At 41.7% G+C, this 16,277-nt stretch overlaps 1 protein-coding gene across 2 annotated transcripts in view; it reads right to left on the bottom strand.

The window, feature by feature from the left end:
- The window catches only part of L3MBTL3 (L3MBTL histone methyl-lysine binding protein 3), a 111,738-nt gene that overhangs the window by 19,846 nt on the left and 75,615 nt on the right, over positions 1-16,277 (bottom strand). For both annotated transcript variants that reach the window (XM_008691113.2, XM_008691114.2), the window contains 2 exons: positions 16,043-16,145; positions 6,778-6,927 (listed from right to left, as the gene is read on the bottom strand). In XM_008691113.2, the coding sequence (XP_008689335.1) occupies positions 6,778-6,927; positions 16,043-16,145 (253 nt within the window). The remainder of the gene's footprint in view (positions 1-6,777; positions 6,928-16,042; positions 16,146-16,277) is intronic.

Below are 16,277 nucleotides of genomic sequence, written 5' to 3'. Positions count from 1 at the left end.
AGAGTCGGATGCTTAATTGACTGAGCCACCCAGGTGCCCCTAGCAGTGGTTTTAATAGTGTTTTCATAAACATGGCCTAAGAGAGGTAAACATGGTTTACTATTTATTGAATGGCTAAAAATACATTTTGATTAATAAGCCTATTTAATTATCATTTAGCATAAGGAACATATGTTAATGAAGAAAAGTAATATAATGGGTCAAAACAGTGGATATTATCAAATGCCCAGGAAAAACCCTCCAGAAAAACTAATTCAGCAATCAATTGATCCACCCTATTATAAAATGTAAAGCCCTAACCAGCGAGGTGAGCACTGGGGAATAAAGAAGAGCAAGACTGCATTACTTTCACGTTGTCAAAGAAAGTAAACAGATGTCACTGCTTTTCCACTAGATATGAGAGTCATCTGAGTCAGGAATTAGTGCTGAGGGGATAGAATAAGACCCTGTTACAATATTGTCCCGACAACGTCACAGGCGTGCAACAATTACAGTCACCTCTTCCTTACACTTTTGCTGCCTTGGTGTCACAGTGGTTGGCGAAAGAACTGTGAGTGTTTTAACTAAAGCTGAGCTTCTCTCTGGTGCACACAAACCGCAGAGATGTGACTTCGATTCCCAAGAGCTGGAATATTTTTAAACTTCCACAGCTCCTGATCCATACCTGGCAGCCCGTGGACAGAAAGGGGAAACTGGCTTTACACGGGCAGGTAATGCCAAGTCATCGAAAGGACGAAAGTCTCAAAAAGCCCAACAAAGTTCCTAAAGATTCTTAATTAGCATTTGCAATCTTCTAGAACTTTCGGCTCTACATTAACGTTATGCTATTTGATCTTGCAGTTCTGCAAAGTAAAGAGATTTTTATATGCTTATAGTTTCATATTTATGGGAGCCTGTTTTCCCATCTGTTTAATAGAGCCTTCCTCAAGTGTACAGACTAGCTCCTGGTGTGACTGGCAAATCGGATTCAGCCTAGAAATATAAATCAGATTAATAGTTGCAATTCCTACAACGGCTCTCTGTAATTCTGAGTAGAAACACTGGTCCGACAACTTGAGAAGCCATTTTAATGGCCTATAATGATCTGAACAGACTAAAATTTTTCATTGGATTTAAATTAGCAATGGACATTTGCCTTGCAAGGTAACACAAGCATTTAGCAGGTATTTAAAACATGCTTTACTGTGTTTCTGTGGTTATGTCTAAGCAGCCTTAAACAACATGGGAGCTTAAAGCATTCCGTGGTTTTTAATAGAGATAGCACCTAATTTAGAAACACAATTACAAGCAGCTGTAGGATAGATTTCACGAGAAGGAGCCTATGTGGGATAGATGCCAATGTTCTCCAACTGGTCACACACTGTGAATTATGACTCCAGAGAAGGGTCTTTATATTGAATAATAATTCTCAAAGCCTAGTATATAGATCATTTGTGTCCATCTCCCGGGGGCATTGTTAAAAATGAGCTGGGATGCATCTCCCCATCAGTATCTCTGGAGACGGTGCTGTGAAGGCTGCATTTTAACAAACATCTCATGATTCTGATGCAAAACAAAGTCTGCAACCCAGGTTTTATTCAGTTACAGAGAGCTGCAGACATGCAGAGACTTAAGGTTACCAGTCCCCAGAAAAAGTCCGCCATGCACTGGGAGAGCCCCTGCCTCACCATCTCGCGGCTAGGAGTGGGGGGAGGGCAGAGATGAGCTGCGGCCCCCCCAAGTGAGGAAAACGTCTCACTGAAAACCCTAGGCAGTGACAACACAACGCAGACCCTCCTTACACGTCTGATGAATCAATGGCTAACTGGAAAAGGACTGCAGACTCACATTTCTATGTAAATACACACTGGGAATTCACTCATAACCCAACCATTCGTTTGACATATTGCTATAGGAAAACAGATCTAAATATTGAACATACCTACAAAAGGACTCAAGGGGAAGCCACCTTAATGTGGGGCCGAGCTTACCAGCTAGGATACCCTGAATCCCTGGGTACACGTGCCCCCATCTGGTCAGAAGAGGTGGCCCTACTCACTCCCTTTGTGCCATATAAATGTTGTCATTTCTGCGGTATCATTTTCTGTGTGGGGCAGGAATGAAAGCAACAACGTTTTTGGAAAAATGCCAAATTTATAAAGAGTGCCAGTATGTATTTGGGGGATTCATCTGATCATTTAACAGACATCCAGTGTGGAGATCTTACAACGTTGAGAATGTAGGTGTTTTACCAGTACAAAAAGTTTATACAGCTCTTGCCTCTTAGATTATATAACAGATCTGTCCCCTCTGAAGGCTGGTGGATGCTTCAAGGTCACCTTGAATCCTTACTGGATGCCAGGTAGCGTGCTCAGGGCTGGGGTATCTCAGAGAATGAGAAAAGATGTGGCCCCAGCCCTTACGGAGCTTACTGTCAAGCAAAGTACACAGACTCAGAAGGACATACAGGAAACCATCAGCAGCATCGGGATGTGTGCTGTGAAGCCACGTGATAAGGAACCCGAACTATACTCTAGCAGATCAGATAAAACTTCCCCGAGGAAATGACAGTGAACTTGAAGCCTGCAAAATGAGAGAGCAGCTAGGAGACGGCAGGCATGGAGGCTCTAGGCAGACTAAAAAGGATGTCTGAAGACCACGGTGGTTGAGGCATTCAGTTTAATAAAAATGAGCCTGGCAGGGCTGGGCAGAGGCTAGAGAACATAGGACCTTGCCATGCTCAGGAGTAATGGAAAGTCACTGCAAGTGTCAAGCAGGGAGATCTACTCCCAAACCAATTTTTTAAATGCACACTCTTAGGCTCTAGCCTGGAAGATTCTGGTGGGCTGGCCTGGGCCCCCAAATCTGAATTCTAAGAAGGTCCCCAGAAATCTGATGCAAAGTTTAGGAGCTACTGCTGTGGAACATTAGTTGTCCCCAGGCCCAGCCCAAGCAGGTGGCCTGTGAACCAGCCCTTAAAATAATGGTTATGGTATGAAAAGGACAGACACATTCCTGGCATTGTTACTTTATCTGGCCTGGTTCTGTCAGCTTCCAGATCAAAAGCAAAGCCAGCATGGTCCTCATTCTGGTGACCCTCTGGCATTTGAAACGGGTGGTGGGGGGGAGTGAGGGAAGGCATAGCAGCCATGGTCAGTGCCCAGCCCATGTTCCCGGGATAGCACTCCCCTTCCAGCCAGCTTGCACCGTCTCTCCTGCTCCGCTTTCCTGAAGGAGTAACCCCGGCTCTGCTGCTGGCCGGCTGTGCCGCAGGGCCGATGGGCTGGGGAACAGCTGTGAGCTTCCTCGCTCTGTGACTGCAGGTAACCGGTGTTTAAACAGTGCAGCTCCCTCCCCCCTACGGAGGACAAACTCTGAGATGTGCGTTTTACACTGACTCCCAGAGTGGTCGCAGCGGGACTGTGCTCCTGCGGGCTACCATGGGAAGCAGCATGACAACAAGGCTCTCACCGGAGGTCTGCCCTTCCCCGGCTCACTTCCCCACTCCCCTACTGAGGTCTTCCTGGCCCCCAAGTAAACCACCTGCGAGGGAATCTGTCTCAGGGTCCACTTCTGGGGGTGCAAATGGTCTCTTGCTGTGCCGAAGTGCATTACAAAAACAAAAAAAAAGAAAAAGAAAAAGAAACAAACAAACAAAAAAACAACCAAAAAAACCAGTAGAGTCTGGTTACCAAATTTAGTAAATTATTACAAAGGATGCAAAGAAAATGTGTTAAAACCTGAATGAAAAATTCCTTCCATATATGCAATGAATATGGGAAAAGAAGAAAGAACATAATCCAGTATTGTGAGAACTGTCTTGAATGCAGTATTCAAAGTTTAATTTAGGAATATCAAGGAAATGGGCCAGCCTTTCCTTTGCTTTGCCAGAAATAATGTTGGGCAACAAATAAGTAACCTATTCCTCTTGCCCCATTAATAGAAACTAACATTTACTGAGGGCTTATTATTAGTCACTGCTCTCAGCGCTCTGCACAGCTCATGATTTGATTCTTAAGTCCAGGTTAAAGAAATCAACAATCCAAAACTTTTATATTTACTTATGAAATGAAGAAAATATTGAGTATGTTCATACAGATTCACTTACAGCAGCGAAGCCAGCCACCTTCTACCCTGTTAATTCTACCTCGTATCAACCATCCTCAAGCCCTAAGGTACACATTTTCATTAACAACCCTTCTTTTACTTGTTAGCATTTACTATGTTGCCACCTCATGATCATTTGTATCTAAAATACCCAGCGCCACTGGGCTTGCTGGGAGAACTAGTGACGGACTGTAAGCGAAAAAAGTAATCTGAAGTCAATGTTCAAAAATTTTAAAGAAAAAATTAAAATTTTTAAAGAGTAAATTGATCTGTGTTATTTTGAAACACACTGTTTTTTCAAGTATGCCTAATGAAGCGTTTAGGTTTGGAACATCAAAGTGTCTGCCATCATCTCTTAAAAATACTTATGCATAAAAAAATACTGTGAGAAAAAAAATCTTGGTAAAAAATGTTCACCTTAAAAATCGAGGGGTCATTTCGATCATCTCCCTTGTGTTTCCTTTGTATGTAACTAATCAAATCTTTCAGGTTACTTTTAGTTACGAAAAAAATAAATAAAATAAAAACAGTAAATCTGGAAAGATGAAGACAGGAAGAAATCTAAACGAAGTCTCTAAAACCATGAATAATGGCACATTCATTTACCAAATGAAAGCAGATCACTCGAAATTAACCTTAATACAAAGATTCACTCACACAAAGTAATGGCAGGTCAGAATTCACTGACGCAAAAGACAGTATGGGCTAAAAATCTATGACACAGAAAACTATTTAGATAGGAAACATGTGTGATAGGTTATACAGAAAACTAAAAATGTCTGACGTTGTTCCCCTAAATCCCGGCTGATTACATGAAGAACCATGACCACACCTCAGAGAAGACAGGTGACTGGAATGGTCAAATCCAATACAGTTTTTTTTTACATAAATTCTGAGGTAAAGACGACCCTAGAAAATCATCCCACAGAGACTGTGTTGTGAGGAGACTCTGGCCCTAGGAATCTGGCCCGGAGCCCAGACAGTGAGTATAAATGTGTGAGATAGACCTGCCGGATTTTTGGAGTGTTCTGTTGATATTTTAAACAGTATCTTGGCTTCTGAAATCTAAATGCTAGGTAGTCTTACCACCTTGTGAGTCAGAGTCAATGAACTCTGTAATTATTACTGTATGAATTACTATTTTATTTGTCTCAAAATAAATTTCCTCACATGGTAGGACCTCATTTCGGAGTGCTGGGATGGGTAAAATGAGTTTATGCTACATTAGTCATAGTTTTAAGGGTAAAAAAAAAAAAAGAAACCATCTTCCTGTGGTGAATAATTACGGAACTTACAGCTCGCCCATCCATAGGATAAAATTACTTTTGTATAAGGATACTGAGGCCTGAAACGCCATGACTCCAATAGCATTGCTATGAATTTACAATCAAATTTATTCATTCAAATGTCCACCTGGCTCATCCATAAGAAGAGAAATTATAAACCATTTAAATAAAAAACTATGTTGCCTTAGGTTTCAAAGGGGCACCTGGGGTGCTCAGTCGGTTGAGCATCCAACTCTTGATTTTGGCTTGGGTCACGATCTCAGGGTTATGGGATCCCCCTGAGGTGGGCTCCGCACTCAGTGGGGAGTCTGCTAGTGACTCTCTCCTCCTCTGCCCTTCCCCCACTCACGCACATGCGTGAGCCTTTCTCTCTAATGAATAAATAAATCTTAAATTAATTAATTAAATACTCCATAAAAGAAACTCCCAAAATCTAAACACAAAGGAATATCTTTCCACTAATCTGCTCTTTTTTTTTAGTAGTATCCTCAGTTAATGTAAGGGCACAGACCTTTTATTTAAAGATCAAACAAAATCTAGTTCTTTACTTAATAATTCACTGAGCTTAACTTTCCAACTCAACTCCACGAGTGAAATCAAAACTAAATGAGCTTATTCTATTATTGACCCTTGAACAACATAGGTTTGAAGTAAGCAGGTCCACTTATGCATGGATTTTTTTAAATAAATATATACATACGACTGTAAATGTATTTTTTCTTCTTTATGATTTTAATACTCCATTTTCTTTTCTCTAGCTTGCTTCATTGTAAGAATACCATATACAATGTCTGTAACTTTCAAAATATGTGTTAACCAACTGTTTATGTTACCAGCAAGGCTTTCAGTAAACATTAGGCTATATTAAGTTTTTGGGAGACTTAAAAGTTATACTTGGATTTTCACCGTGTGGGGAGTCATTGCCCCTAACCCCCATGTCATTCAAGGGTCAAATGTAGTGCAATTAACACCTTAATAATTAAAAGAAATAACACATAACAAGTGCTTGGCATGAGCATGAAAAAGAAGTAATGTATATTCTTCACAAAAATCTGACACCTTTCTCATAAAGGATGGTTCTAGATAGATACCGATCAGTTCATTCGGAAATATGAACTGGCATGAAGTAGAATGACTGGCATTTCTAAACTGCTAACACCAAAAAAGTTCAACTAAAAGATGAACAAGTAAGAAGAAAGCCTATCTGGTTTAGCTATGCTTTTATAAATCCTCTGCCTAATTGTTTTAAGTCCACTACTGATCTCCATTATCATTTTACATTAAATCAAATGCATTTTTAATACTGTCCGAGAAAAGATAACCAGAGAACATAAAACATCTGAGACAGAAAACCTCTTTCAACCAGAGCACTTCTAAACAACACTAATATTATCACTTGAATTACCTGATTTCAGGAGATGAAGAGATTTCATTTGTGTCAGCCCTTTTGTTTCTTGGAAAGGCTGGACTAGCCGGGGGCATCTCACCACTTAAGCGGTCTGGGAAAACTCGGTCTTTATTCAAATTGATTTCTGAATAGGGACAGTTGGCAGCGCTAAAATAGTAAAAGAAAAAGAAAAGAACATTCTCATTAGAACATACCTCTAATTTAAATGACAAACTATAGAATATAAAATTCCAAAATTTAATTGAATGTTATACATATTTACATATGGGTATATGTATGATTAAACATATAGGATGAAATACTTTATCTCTAAGGCATAATGTAAGTATATTCTGATAGAAAATGTGTCTTTGCACTAGATGTTCAGATGCAATCTGATGAAATCTTTGGAACTGAGCAGTGATCACGGAAGGATCCCCTCTGTCTTGTCCAAGGGCAGAGCCTGCGCATATCTGTAAGAACAATCAGCCCCAAGAGAGAAATGCTTAAGACCTCATAGGAGGCTTGGTGACAGAGGTGGGTCAGAGAGAGACTGATGGACAGAGAGACTGATGGAGCAGATCTGCTTCCCAAAGTGATCCTCCAGACTCAGGGTCCTCACTGGCCGTGTCATTTCCCTTATAACAGCTGTCCCTTCAAAGGAAGGAGGCTCCCCCGTGTTCCTGGCTCCAGGTTCAGATGGACACCTGATATCCTAGGCAACACATATATCAATCTGTAGTTACTCCTGTTGCTGATATGAAAGGAGCCCAGATACCAACTTGGATCATGACCCATTCAGCTCACTTCCTTTCTATCGGTGCCCTCTGGACCCCTGGTTGGTCTCTCAGGTCCCCTATGGGGATCATTTCTGTTATCCAAGCAAAGGAAATCTAGGTCACTAATTGTTAAATCAATGTTAAGTCAGTATCATCCTCTGCCTATGCCACAGCTTTCCAGACTCTGGAACAACTGGGCTACCTCTGAATCTCAGGCCTCCAACTAACTGCTCTTCTTGCCCCTCTGGTTTTAGGAAGCCTCCTTAAATCTGGAAATTTTTGGATCTTAGATAAATTATATTAGTGTCTTACATGTCTCTTCCTTTCTCTAGGTGATCATGGGAATGTTGATAATCACCCAGGGAAAAATTTTAAACAATACATGTCTACTCTCCACCAAGGAAATCAGATCCTTCTCCTAGGAGAAGGAGGGAAGAGTTTGAAAACTAAGTGATTCTGATAATGGCCTATAAAACTTACCACAGGTATGTTGTAAGCTACAATACAATCTGTATTTTATTTAACTACATACTACTCTACACTGTTATTATGCAAAAGACAAATGTAAATAACATCTGATCACATGTTGACATAAATGTATATAATGCTAACCCAACAATAACAAAAGCAATAACCAGTCATATTTACGGAGTGCCCACTGTATATCAAGCACCGTGCTCAGCACAGTATTTTACTTAATCTTTACAATATCCTATGAGGAAGGCTTCTCATGAGACAAACTGAGGCTTAAAATGCTTAGGTAACTTCAGTCTTTAATTATTTCATTCATTTGTTCAATAAGTATTTGTCAAGTATCTACTAAGTCCTAATTATCTTTCTAGGCACTGGAAACACAACGGAAAATAAAAAGACAAGATCTCTGCTCTCATGCGGCTGATATTCTGGGGGGAAGATGAGCACTGCACAATTGCACAAACATAAATTAGACAACCTCACATAGTGACAAATGCCATGGAGTGTGACCTAAGAGAGAACATGGGGCTGTCACAGGTGGTGAGGAAGGGCTTCCCTGAAGCGGCAGCATCTGAGCAGTGCCCTCAAGGTGAGGAAGAAGCCTGCTCTGTCAACATGGGAAGAGCATTCTGGGAAATGGGAAGAAGAGTGCAAACATAAGAAAAGCTTGGCATGTTTGGGGCAGGGAGAGACCAGCGATGGTTGAGTATGTGAGCAAGGGGAGGGTATGCACTAGGAAGTGTCATTATGTTGGCTCTGGTAGGCCATGGTCATGAGTTCAGTTGGTTAGTTTACATTTGATGTGAAGCCACCGGAGGACCTTCAAATAAGGGAATGATATGGTTTGGTACAATTTAAAACAATCACTCAGGATGCTTTGTGGAGGGAAGATTTCAAGGGGACAGAATTGGAGCAAAAGAAGTTATGTAAGAGTAAAGACATCATGGCAACTTGGATTTGGGTGGCTGAAACAGTCACGGTAACTCTGATCCCTCCAAGGGAACCTGTGCATGGATGGTTGATGGGGAATGACATCAAAGAAGGATTTAAGAGTGGTCTTTAGGTTTCTGGCTTGAAGACCTGGGAGGTGATAGGGATGCCTTTTTTTCCCCTCCACCCACCCAAGATGAGAATGATGAGAGAGAAGCAGATTTAGGGACAACATCAGGAATTGTGGAATGTTTATTAAACAATCAAGTAGAGATGTTGCTTGCCCAATGTCACATAGCAACAAAGTAGCTCAGGAAGATGACCCTACTATTTCATTTATCTTATTGAGAATGGGCATACTATTTTAACTCATTTTTATTCATTCAGTAACGATGTGAAGGAAAAATCCATCACCAACCACAACGTCTCTTCTAGACAAGAATCCTTCATGGGATATTTGTACTAATCAGTGTTTATGGCTATAAATAACAAAAACCAATTCTGCATAAGTTAAGCAGAAATAAACTTACTACAAGGCAGTGGACGGCTCAGTAGGAAGACTGGGCAGTCAGGCTTGGGCAAGAAGAAAGGTCCCACCAGCTCTCCTCCCCAGACACAGTCTACACAGGATGGGGGGGCTCCTGGGGCCACGGCCCTCACTCGTTCCGCAAACCCCTCAACCACTTCCACACCCGCCCAACCCCCAATTCCACAGAGGCTGCAAACACCAAGTGTGACTTGCCTTCGCATCACTCCTCCTGATGGAAGACCCAGGTGGCAGCATCTGCTTGGCAATGTTTCGGTATTCTGCCCACAGAGTAACTGCCAGAGGCCTGAGGAGGGGAGAGGCTCTGCTCCCTGTAGCTCCCCTGGGGGACATGGAGCCCTGCCTTACACCTATCTTGTTTCAGACAAAATATAAATGACCCAGGGTTGCCTCATAACAAACATGTGTAAAATCAAATTCATCATCTTCAATGAACTCCCCTCTTCTGAAGAAAAAAAGATAAGAAATACAACCAGCTCCTCCTGCTATTGTTGAATCTGTTTCTGACAAAGGAAATATATTAATTAAGCCTCAGATTGCCATCTTTAACTCTGTTCTATTCTTTCTTCCTCATATTGTGTATTTCTATTACAAATTTATCTCCTTGTAGGTTGTGACAGCAAGAAAAAAAATCTAAATATAATGCTTTGTGTTTTTTTGACAAACAATATGCTGCTAATCCTATAAATACTGCAACCATCATGTTTCACTCACAGTTAAACACCTGGCTTTACAATTACTGAAGAACTATCTATACATCCACCCTAGGGTTCTTCTCAGATATGAAGTAAAGAAAATGAGAGCCCTGTTCCTAACCCCACCCACTCCCACACTGGGAAGACCCACAGTATTCTTAAGAGGGGCTGCATATCTCCAACCACACACGAGTGAACAGTTACAGTTAGAAGTCTTAAAATATAAGATCTATGAGAACAGCCCCTTCACCCATTTGTTGGCGAAGTGAAGGAAGAATCTCTCTCTCTAAGATCACGACATATAAACTCGGACTGCTCACAGAAAGGCAAGACTGCAGAACAAAACAGGACTTACTGTCTGAACATCTGCCTTTTTGGATTGTTGGGGGCCAGAGAGGAATTTCAAACTCTCAACTTGAAGTAGGGGAAGTGAGCACAGCCCTCCAGGCAGGCATTTACTAATGGGCCAGGCTGATCTGTGAAGGGAGTCTGGCAATGATCAATTTTACGCTGACACCCTCTCTTCTTTTGAACCCCGAGAGAAGTAAAATGAGTTTACATATCTCACATTTTTACACCTACTATGGGGTAGAGAAGGAAACCAGCTGGTTCCTGAAGTGGGTGGTGATAAAAAAAAGGGCATGCCACAAAATGAAATGAGGTTCACGCGCACGGAGGGACAGGCAATCCCCCAGACAGAAATCAGGCACCTGGTTCTAAAGGTTCCGCCGCTGCCTCCGCTACTGGCTGAAGGGTAAGCCCAACTTGGGAGACTCCGTCTTCTCGCTTGCAAAATGAGGATGGTAACAACATCATCATCCCCACGGCTCGACTGCATTACACAGCTAAGTGCTCCACTTGCATTATCTTGCTTAACTCCCACGACCCGGAGAAGTCGTTCCTTGTCTAACACTCGTTTTACAGATGTAGAAACTGAGGCTTTAAAAAGGGAACTTGCTCAGCGTCAACTTTATCAGTTCTTGGCAGAGTCCGATGATGAACTCTGGCCGTCCCGTTACACCGTATGGGGGCAAACAGTACCTTGCGATATCAAAGAATGCCCTTAGCCTTAACCTATGACCATGAAATCCATCGGAGTACCGTCTTTGAGCAGATACGGCTGTCATAGAGTGAATATGCACTGAGCCAATACTTAACCTCTTTGCCAGTTTCCTTGTTCTTAAATTTACAAGGTTCATACAGTTTCAAAGTTACTAACTTTATAACTCACCAGTGCGGACCAAACTTCTGTGGAGAAAGTGGGTTCTCATTAGGCTCACAATCATCTCTAGTTCCTCGTGTACTAAGCTGTGTGTATCATGTTTACATGGGCACACACGTATCTACATACATGTAACTCTTTACCATGACGTAGTTCCTTGGAGAGCAGAGGAAGAGGATTACACAGCTATCTACAGTAAGGATTTTATTAGGGTACACCCTGTTCTACGGGCAAATAATTCCATATCAGCTTTACACACAAATATCCCAGCGGCCCCTCTAAGAAGGCAGTTCTTCCTATGAAAGACTGGAACAGCTTATGAGGAAAGGGGGAAAGGACTGCCTTGTTCACTACTCCCCATTGCCACCTTTAAAAGCCTTTAATTGTGAATACATGTATTTAAACAAGTGGGTAACACCTTCAGTTTCCTGAGTGATCACATAATCATTCCCCCACTCCGTCGTGACAAAACCGTGAGGCAGGCTCGATCAGGCCACTTGCTGTATGTGAGGGTCTAGGAGTTACAAGCGGAGACTGAGTGCCAGCCAAGCCAGGGCTGAATTCTGGTCCTGCCACTGTCTGATCCTTGGGCACGTACTTAACTATTCCAGCCCTGTTTCCTCACCTGTAAAACCGAGATTGGACCAGCACCTGCTTCACAGAGCTGCTGTGAGGATGAAGTGAGATCACACAGGTAAGTCCTACAAGAGTGCCTGGAACATCGGAAGTCACCAATAAGCCCTACCGGTTGTCATTACTCAGAAAGGAGGAGCAGACTAACACCTAACCGCTACTGTGTAAAAGAGCATCCGCCAAGATACACAACTGCATTAGAAACTCCATAATGTGCCTCAGTTTTGGAGGCTCTCTGCTTCCCTCAGGAAAAGGGTGCTACTCCCTTCACGCCTCTCGAAAACCTGTGTGTACCAGACTGGGCTCCTGAGAGGCAGCGACCCTCTCGTCGGAGCCGTCCATCACCCAACCCTGGACCTGGCCCAAAGCACGCACTCGGTAAATGTGGCTGGATGCAGGGACGGATGGGTGTCGAATCGGTATGATGTTTATTGTTTGCAGGTGTCTCTTGAAATTTTTAAAACTTTTATGGACTTTACAATGACCTTTTAGAGGTTGTTGGAAATACTTCCCATTTTTTTCTCGTTTATTTCCTCCACAATCACATCTTTCATAGAAAAGATTTACTTCGGACGGCACTAGAGATGCAGAATATCTACTTTCATGTCACTTTAGTTCTCCTTCAATCTCCTCCCCTTCTTTGACCTCTCAGTAGTCCAAACGAATGAATCAACAAAGGGAAACAGCGCGGCACCACCCGGACTAATGTTCCCTTGCTCGAAAGAGAGCATTGAGCAATCTGGCTACTGAGTATCCCTAGAGATACGAATGACATCCACGTTCGACTCACTCACTGATTATTTACATTTCAACATCTGAAAACATCGCATTCTCAAATTTCATCGCCGAGACACATGCTCTATTTCTAACACCTCTTACATCAAATTCAACTATTATAATTTTTCAGAGGAGCTAACAACAACTGCTAGTCAAAACATAGCTTTCTGCTTACGTGTTCATAAAACTGATTATTCTTGCTAAAAGAGCAACTTCCCTTGTTATCGAAGCAAAGAATGCATGTTTTGATTTATGCAGTTTCTCAGTAAATTAATCCAAAGAGAATTTTCTCATTATGTTTTCCTAACCACAGCATTCTCAGCAAGGACAAAAATAAGTGCCAGTGAAATGAACCTTTTAAAAGAATATCCATGATGCTGTGGCTACCCCACTGTCTACTAATGAAATGGAAAACAGGCTGTGCCTGTTCCGGATTAATACCCTGCCAGATACAGAGCTCTGAGTGTTGTAAATAGGACAGCAGAGTCGGGAAGACTCAGGAAAACCAGTTGAAAGGACTAAGAAGAAGGGGAGAGAGCAGAAGCTGACAGTGGCTGTTCCTTGTCTGAACCACACGTACCCCTCTTCCCCAGGCTCCAGGCAACCAGGAACTCTGCCCCAGACTCACGCACAGAACTGCTAGTTACGCCCTCCATCTGACAGAGCAACCAACACCGCTTCTCTATCAATACATGTCTTCAAGCCAGAAGGTCTACTGCTTCCTCTCTCATTCCAAAAAAAATGAGTAATTCTCTACTGGTTCCAATTATACTGAAAGATTTCTTTACCACATTTCTCCATAAAATCTTCCATGACTCTCCCCACAATTTCCCCCTTCTTTTAGCCAATACAACACTGTATGTCCAAAGAAATGCTCCAAAGATGATCACTGAAACTTTGCGAAATGGGTGTGGCTCCGCTGAGGAACCCTCAGAGGTCCATGGCACAATTGGGAAAAGGTGGTCATAATGAGTGGCCAGTGCCATCAGGCAGGGGACAGGAGTGTCACCAAAGACCTTGCCGTGACAGGCAAACCTCTCTGCTCAGACCAGAAGCACTCCTAAAGAGACGATGGACATTGCTTTAAGGTGGGTTTCCTTTCCAGAAGGCCAAAACAGAAATTTCAACACACCCCAACAACATAATACCAATGTTCATGCTTTAAAAAAAAAAGGGGGGGGGCGCCTGGGTGGCACAGCGGTTAAGCGTCTGCCTTCAGCTCAGGGCGTGATCGCGGTGTTATGGGATCGAGCCCCACATCAGGTTCCTCCGCTAGAAGCCTGCTTCTTCCTCTCCCACTCTCCCTGCTTGTGTTCCCTCTCTCGCTGGCTGTCTCTATCTCTGTCGAATAAATAAATAAAATCTTTAAAAAAAAAAAAAACTTCTTTATTCTTTTCCTTCATAAGTTTAACAAACTGCCTCAATCCAATGAACACCTTGGGGTTGGTACATGTGTCAAAGGTTCAATATTAGTTACTGTTTTGTATCTTGTATTTTAATTAATTTATGTACAGCTTTATATTTCCATTAGTCCCCAAGTTCTTTGAAGGTTGGGTCTGTGACTAATTCTTGGAGTGGAGCCTTGAGAGGCAGTGAGAGGAGAGGGGTCAACAGCACAGACCCCTGCGCAAGACTGGGTGCCATTCCCTGTTCCCCCTCACCAGCAGTCAATCAGTAAACCTCTCCAGTGCCACAAATTGGAAGAAAATAATACTAAAACTAATAAGGTAGTTTTGAAGATTATCCATAAATGTAAAACAGAGCAATACCTTGTGTAGAGTAAATACATGCTTAATAAACGTTAGTTATTATTGGAAAAAAAAACTCCTCAAAAATATTTACTGAATGAAATAATTTATTAATATACAATGGAAATTTAGCATGCTAATGATTATTTCTGGCATTTAGACTTATATAATGTCTGAAAAATAATCTAGCTGCTTTCACGCAGCAACACTGAACAACTTTCAAGGTACAGTATTTTTAATTTAGTTTAAATTAATCATGCACCTTCGGGTTTGCACTTATACAATATGAATAGGATTTTTCTTTTCTTTCTTTCTTTTTTATTTCATTATTGTTATTTTTTAAGCAGGCTCCATGCCCAATGTGGGGCTTGAACTCACGACCCTGAGATCGAGAGTTGCATGCTCTACCGACTAAGAGAGCCAGGCACTCCCGAGAAGGATTTTTAAATGGGTATTTGTAAATGGAATCATCACCCTATGCTTAGACTATTTACTCTGGAACAGACTGAATCTCATAAAAATCTCAGGAGCAGTGTTGCAAAAGGAAGATAAGCAGTACTGGAGGTTGCAGAGATGAAAGAAAAGAAAAAGAAAAGAAAAGGAGCGAGCATTATTAATTACACGAATTTTACAATTCCTATTAACTCTTAGAGGAACAGGCAGTGCAATCTTCAGATTTTTCAAAAGACCCTGATTTACAGTGTGTACAGACCAGATAAACAAGAGATCCTTGTCCTTACTGGGCAATCCAATTAACATGCAGATAGAACACTTACCTTGACAAATGATTATTTTAATACATCCCTCAACAGGTGATGCTTTTGTTCCTCAAAAATCTCAGTCAAATCATAGGAATTTCTAGGTATTTCAGTCGTATTTTTAAATGTCTACAAAGACCCCTAAATTGCCTAAACAATACATCAAATTTCAAATGCATAATTTTGGTTTCTTTTTTAAGTTACTTAAGGGTAAAGGAGAACACTGAAAAACACTGTTTTGGATCAATGCATTCTCAAGTATGACTATTTATATTTGTGCTTCTTGTGATCTTTGCTGGTAATCTACGATAATCTCACTTCTCATTATTCAAATTGTTGAGTCCCCCAATCATATCATATTCTACCAAACAAAGACCTTCAACAGGGCCTGCCTTCTTCTCATTATTAATGGTCAACCCAAAGCGACTCTTTCAGAAGGTACGTATCTGTACAACTGGTCAGGCTGTCAAGAAAAGGCAAACAGCTAGAGTAAACCTATTTTAAGCTGGGAACGCATTTTTCTCCCAGGAAGACTTAACTACAGATATACTCTTCACTTTCACAGGATCACCATGGAAACCACATTTCATATAGATCGAAATATAAAATTAGCTCACATCTATTAGTACACTTGGAAATCATTATCTTACACATGCGTAGGATGGGCACCCTGTCTTTGACCACATAAGGAATTCCCGCGTGACTGGCAGCACCACATACCTGTGAGGGCCCAGATGTCTCACCCTCTTAAAATGGCCAATCCCTTTACATCCTGGGGTTGAGCATCCTCCATGCTCTGAAGCTTCCATTAATTCTAAGGGGCCTATAAGAAAGCCAGGGGAAAAAATGAGAGAAGCAAAGAAGGGGCATAAAGTTAACCAGAAGGCCGCAAAATAAAAATTAAAAATATCTTAAAAGTCTTTATTTTTAAAGGTTTTTCCCTATGCTTTTGTTC

Source organism: Ursus maritimus, unplaced genomic scaffold (assembly GCF_017311325.1).
Source record: "Ursus maritimus isolate PB19 unplaced genomic scaffold, ASM1731132v1 scaffold_13, whole genome shotgun sequence".
NCBI lineage: Eukaryota > Metazoa > Chordata > Mammalia > Carnivora > Ursidae > Ursus > Ursus maritimus.
This window is presented reverse-complemented; position numbering and strand designations above follow the sequence as displayed.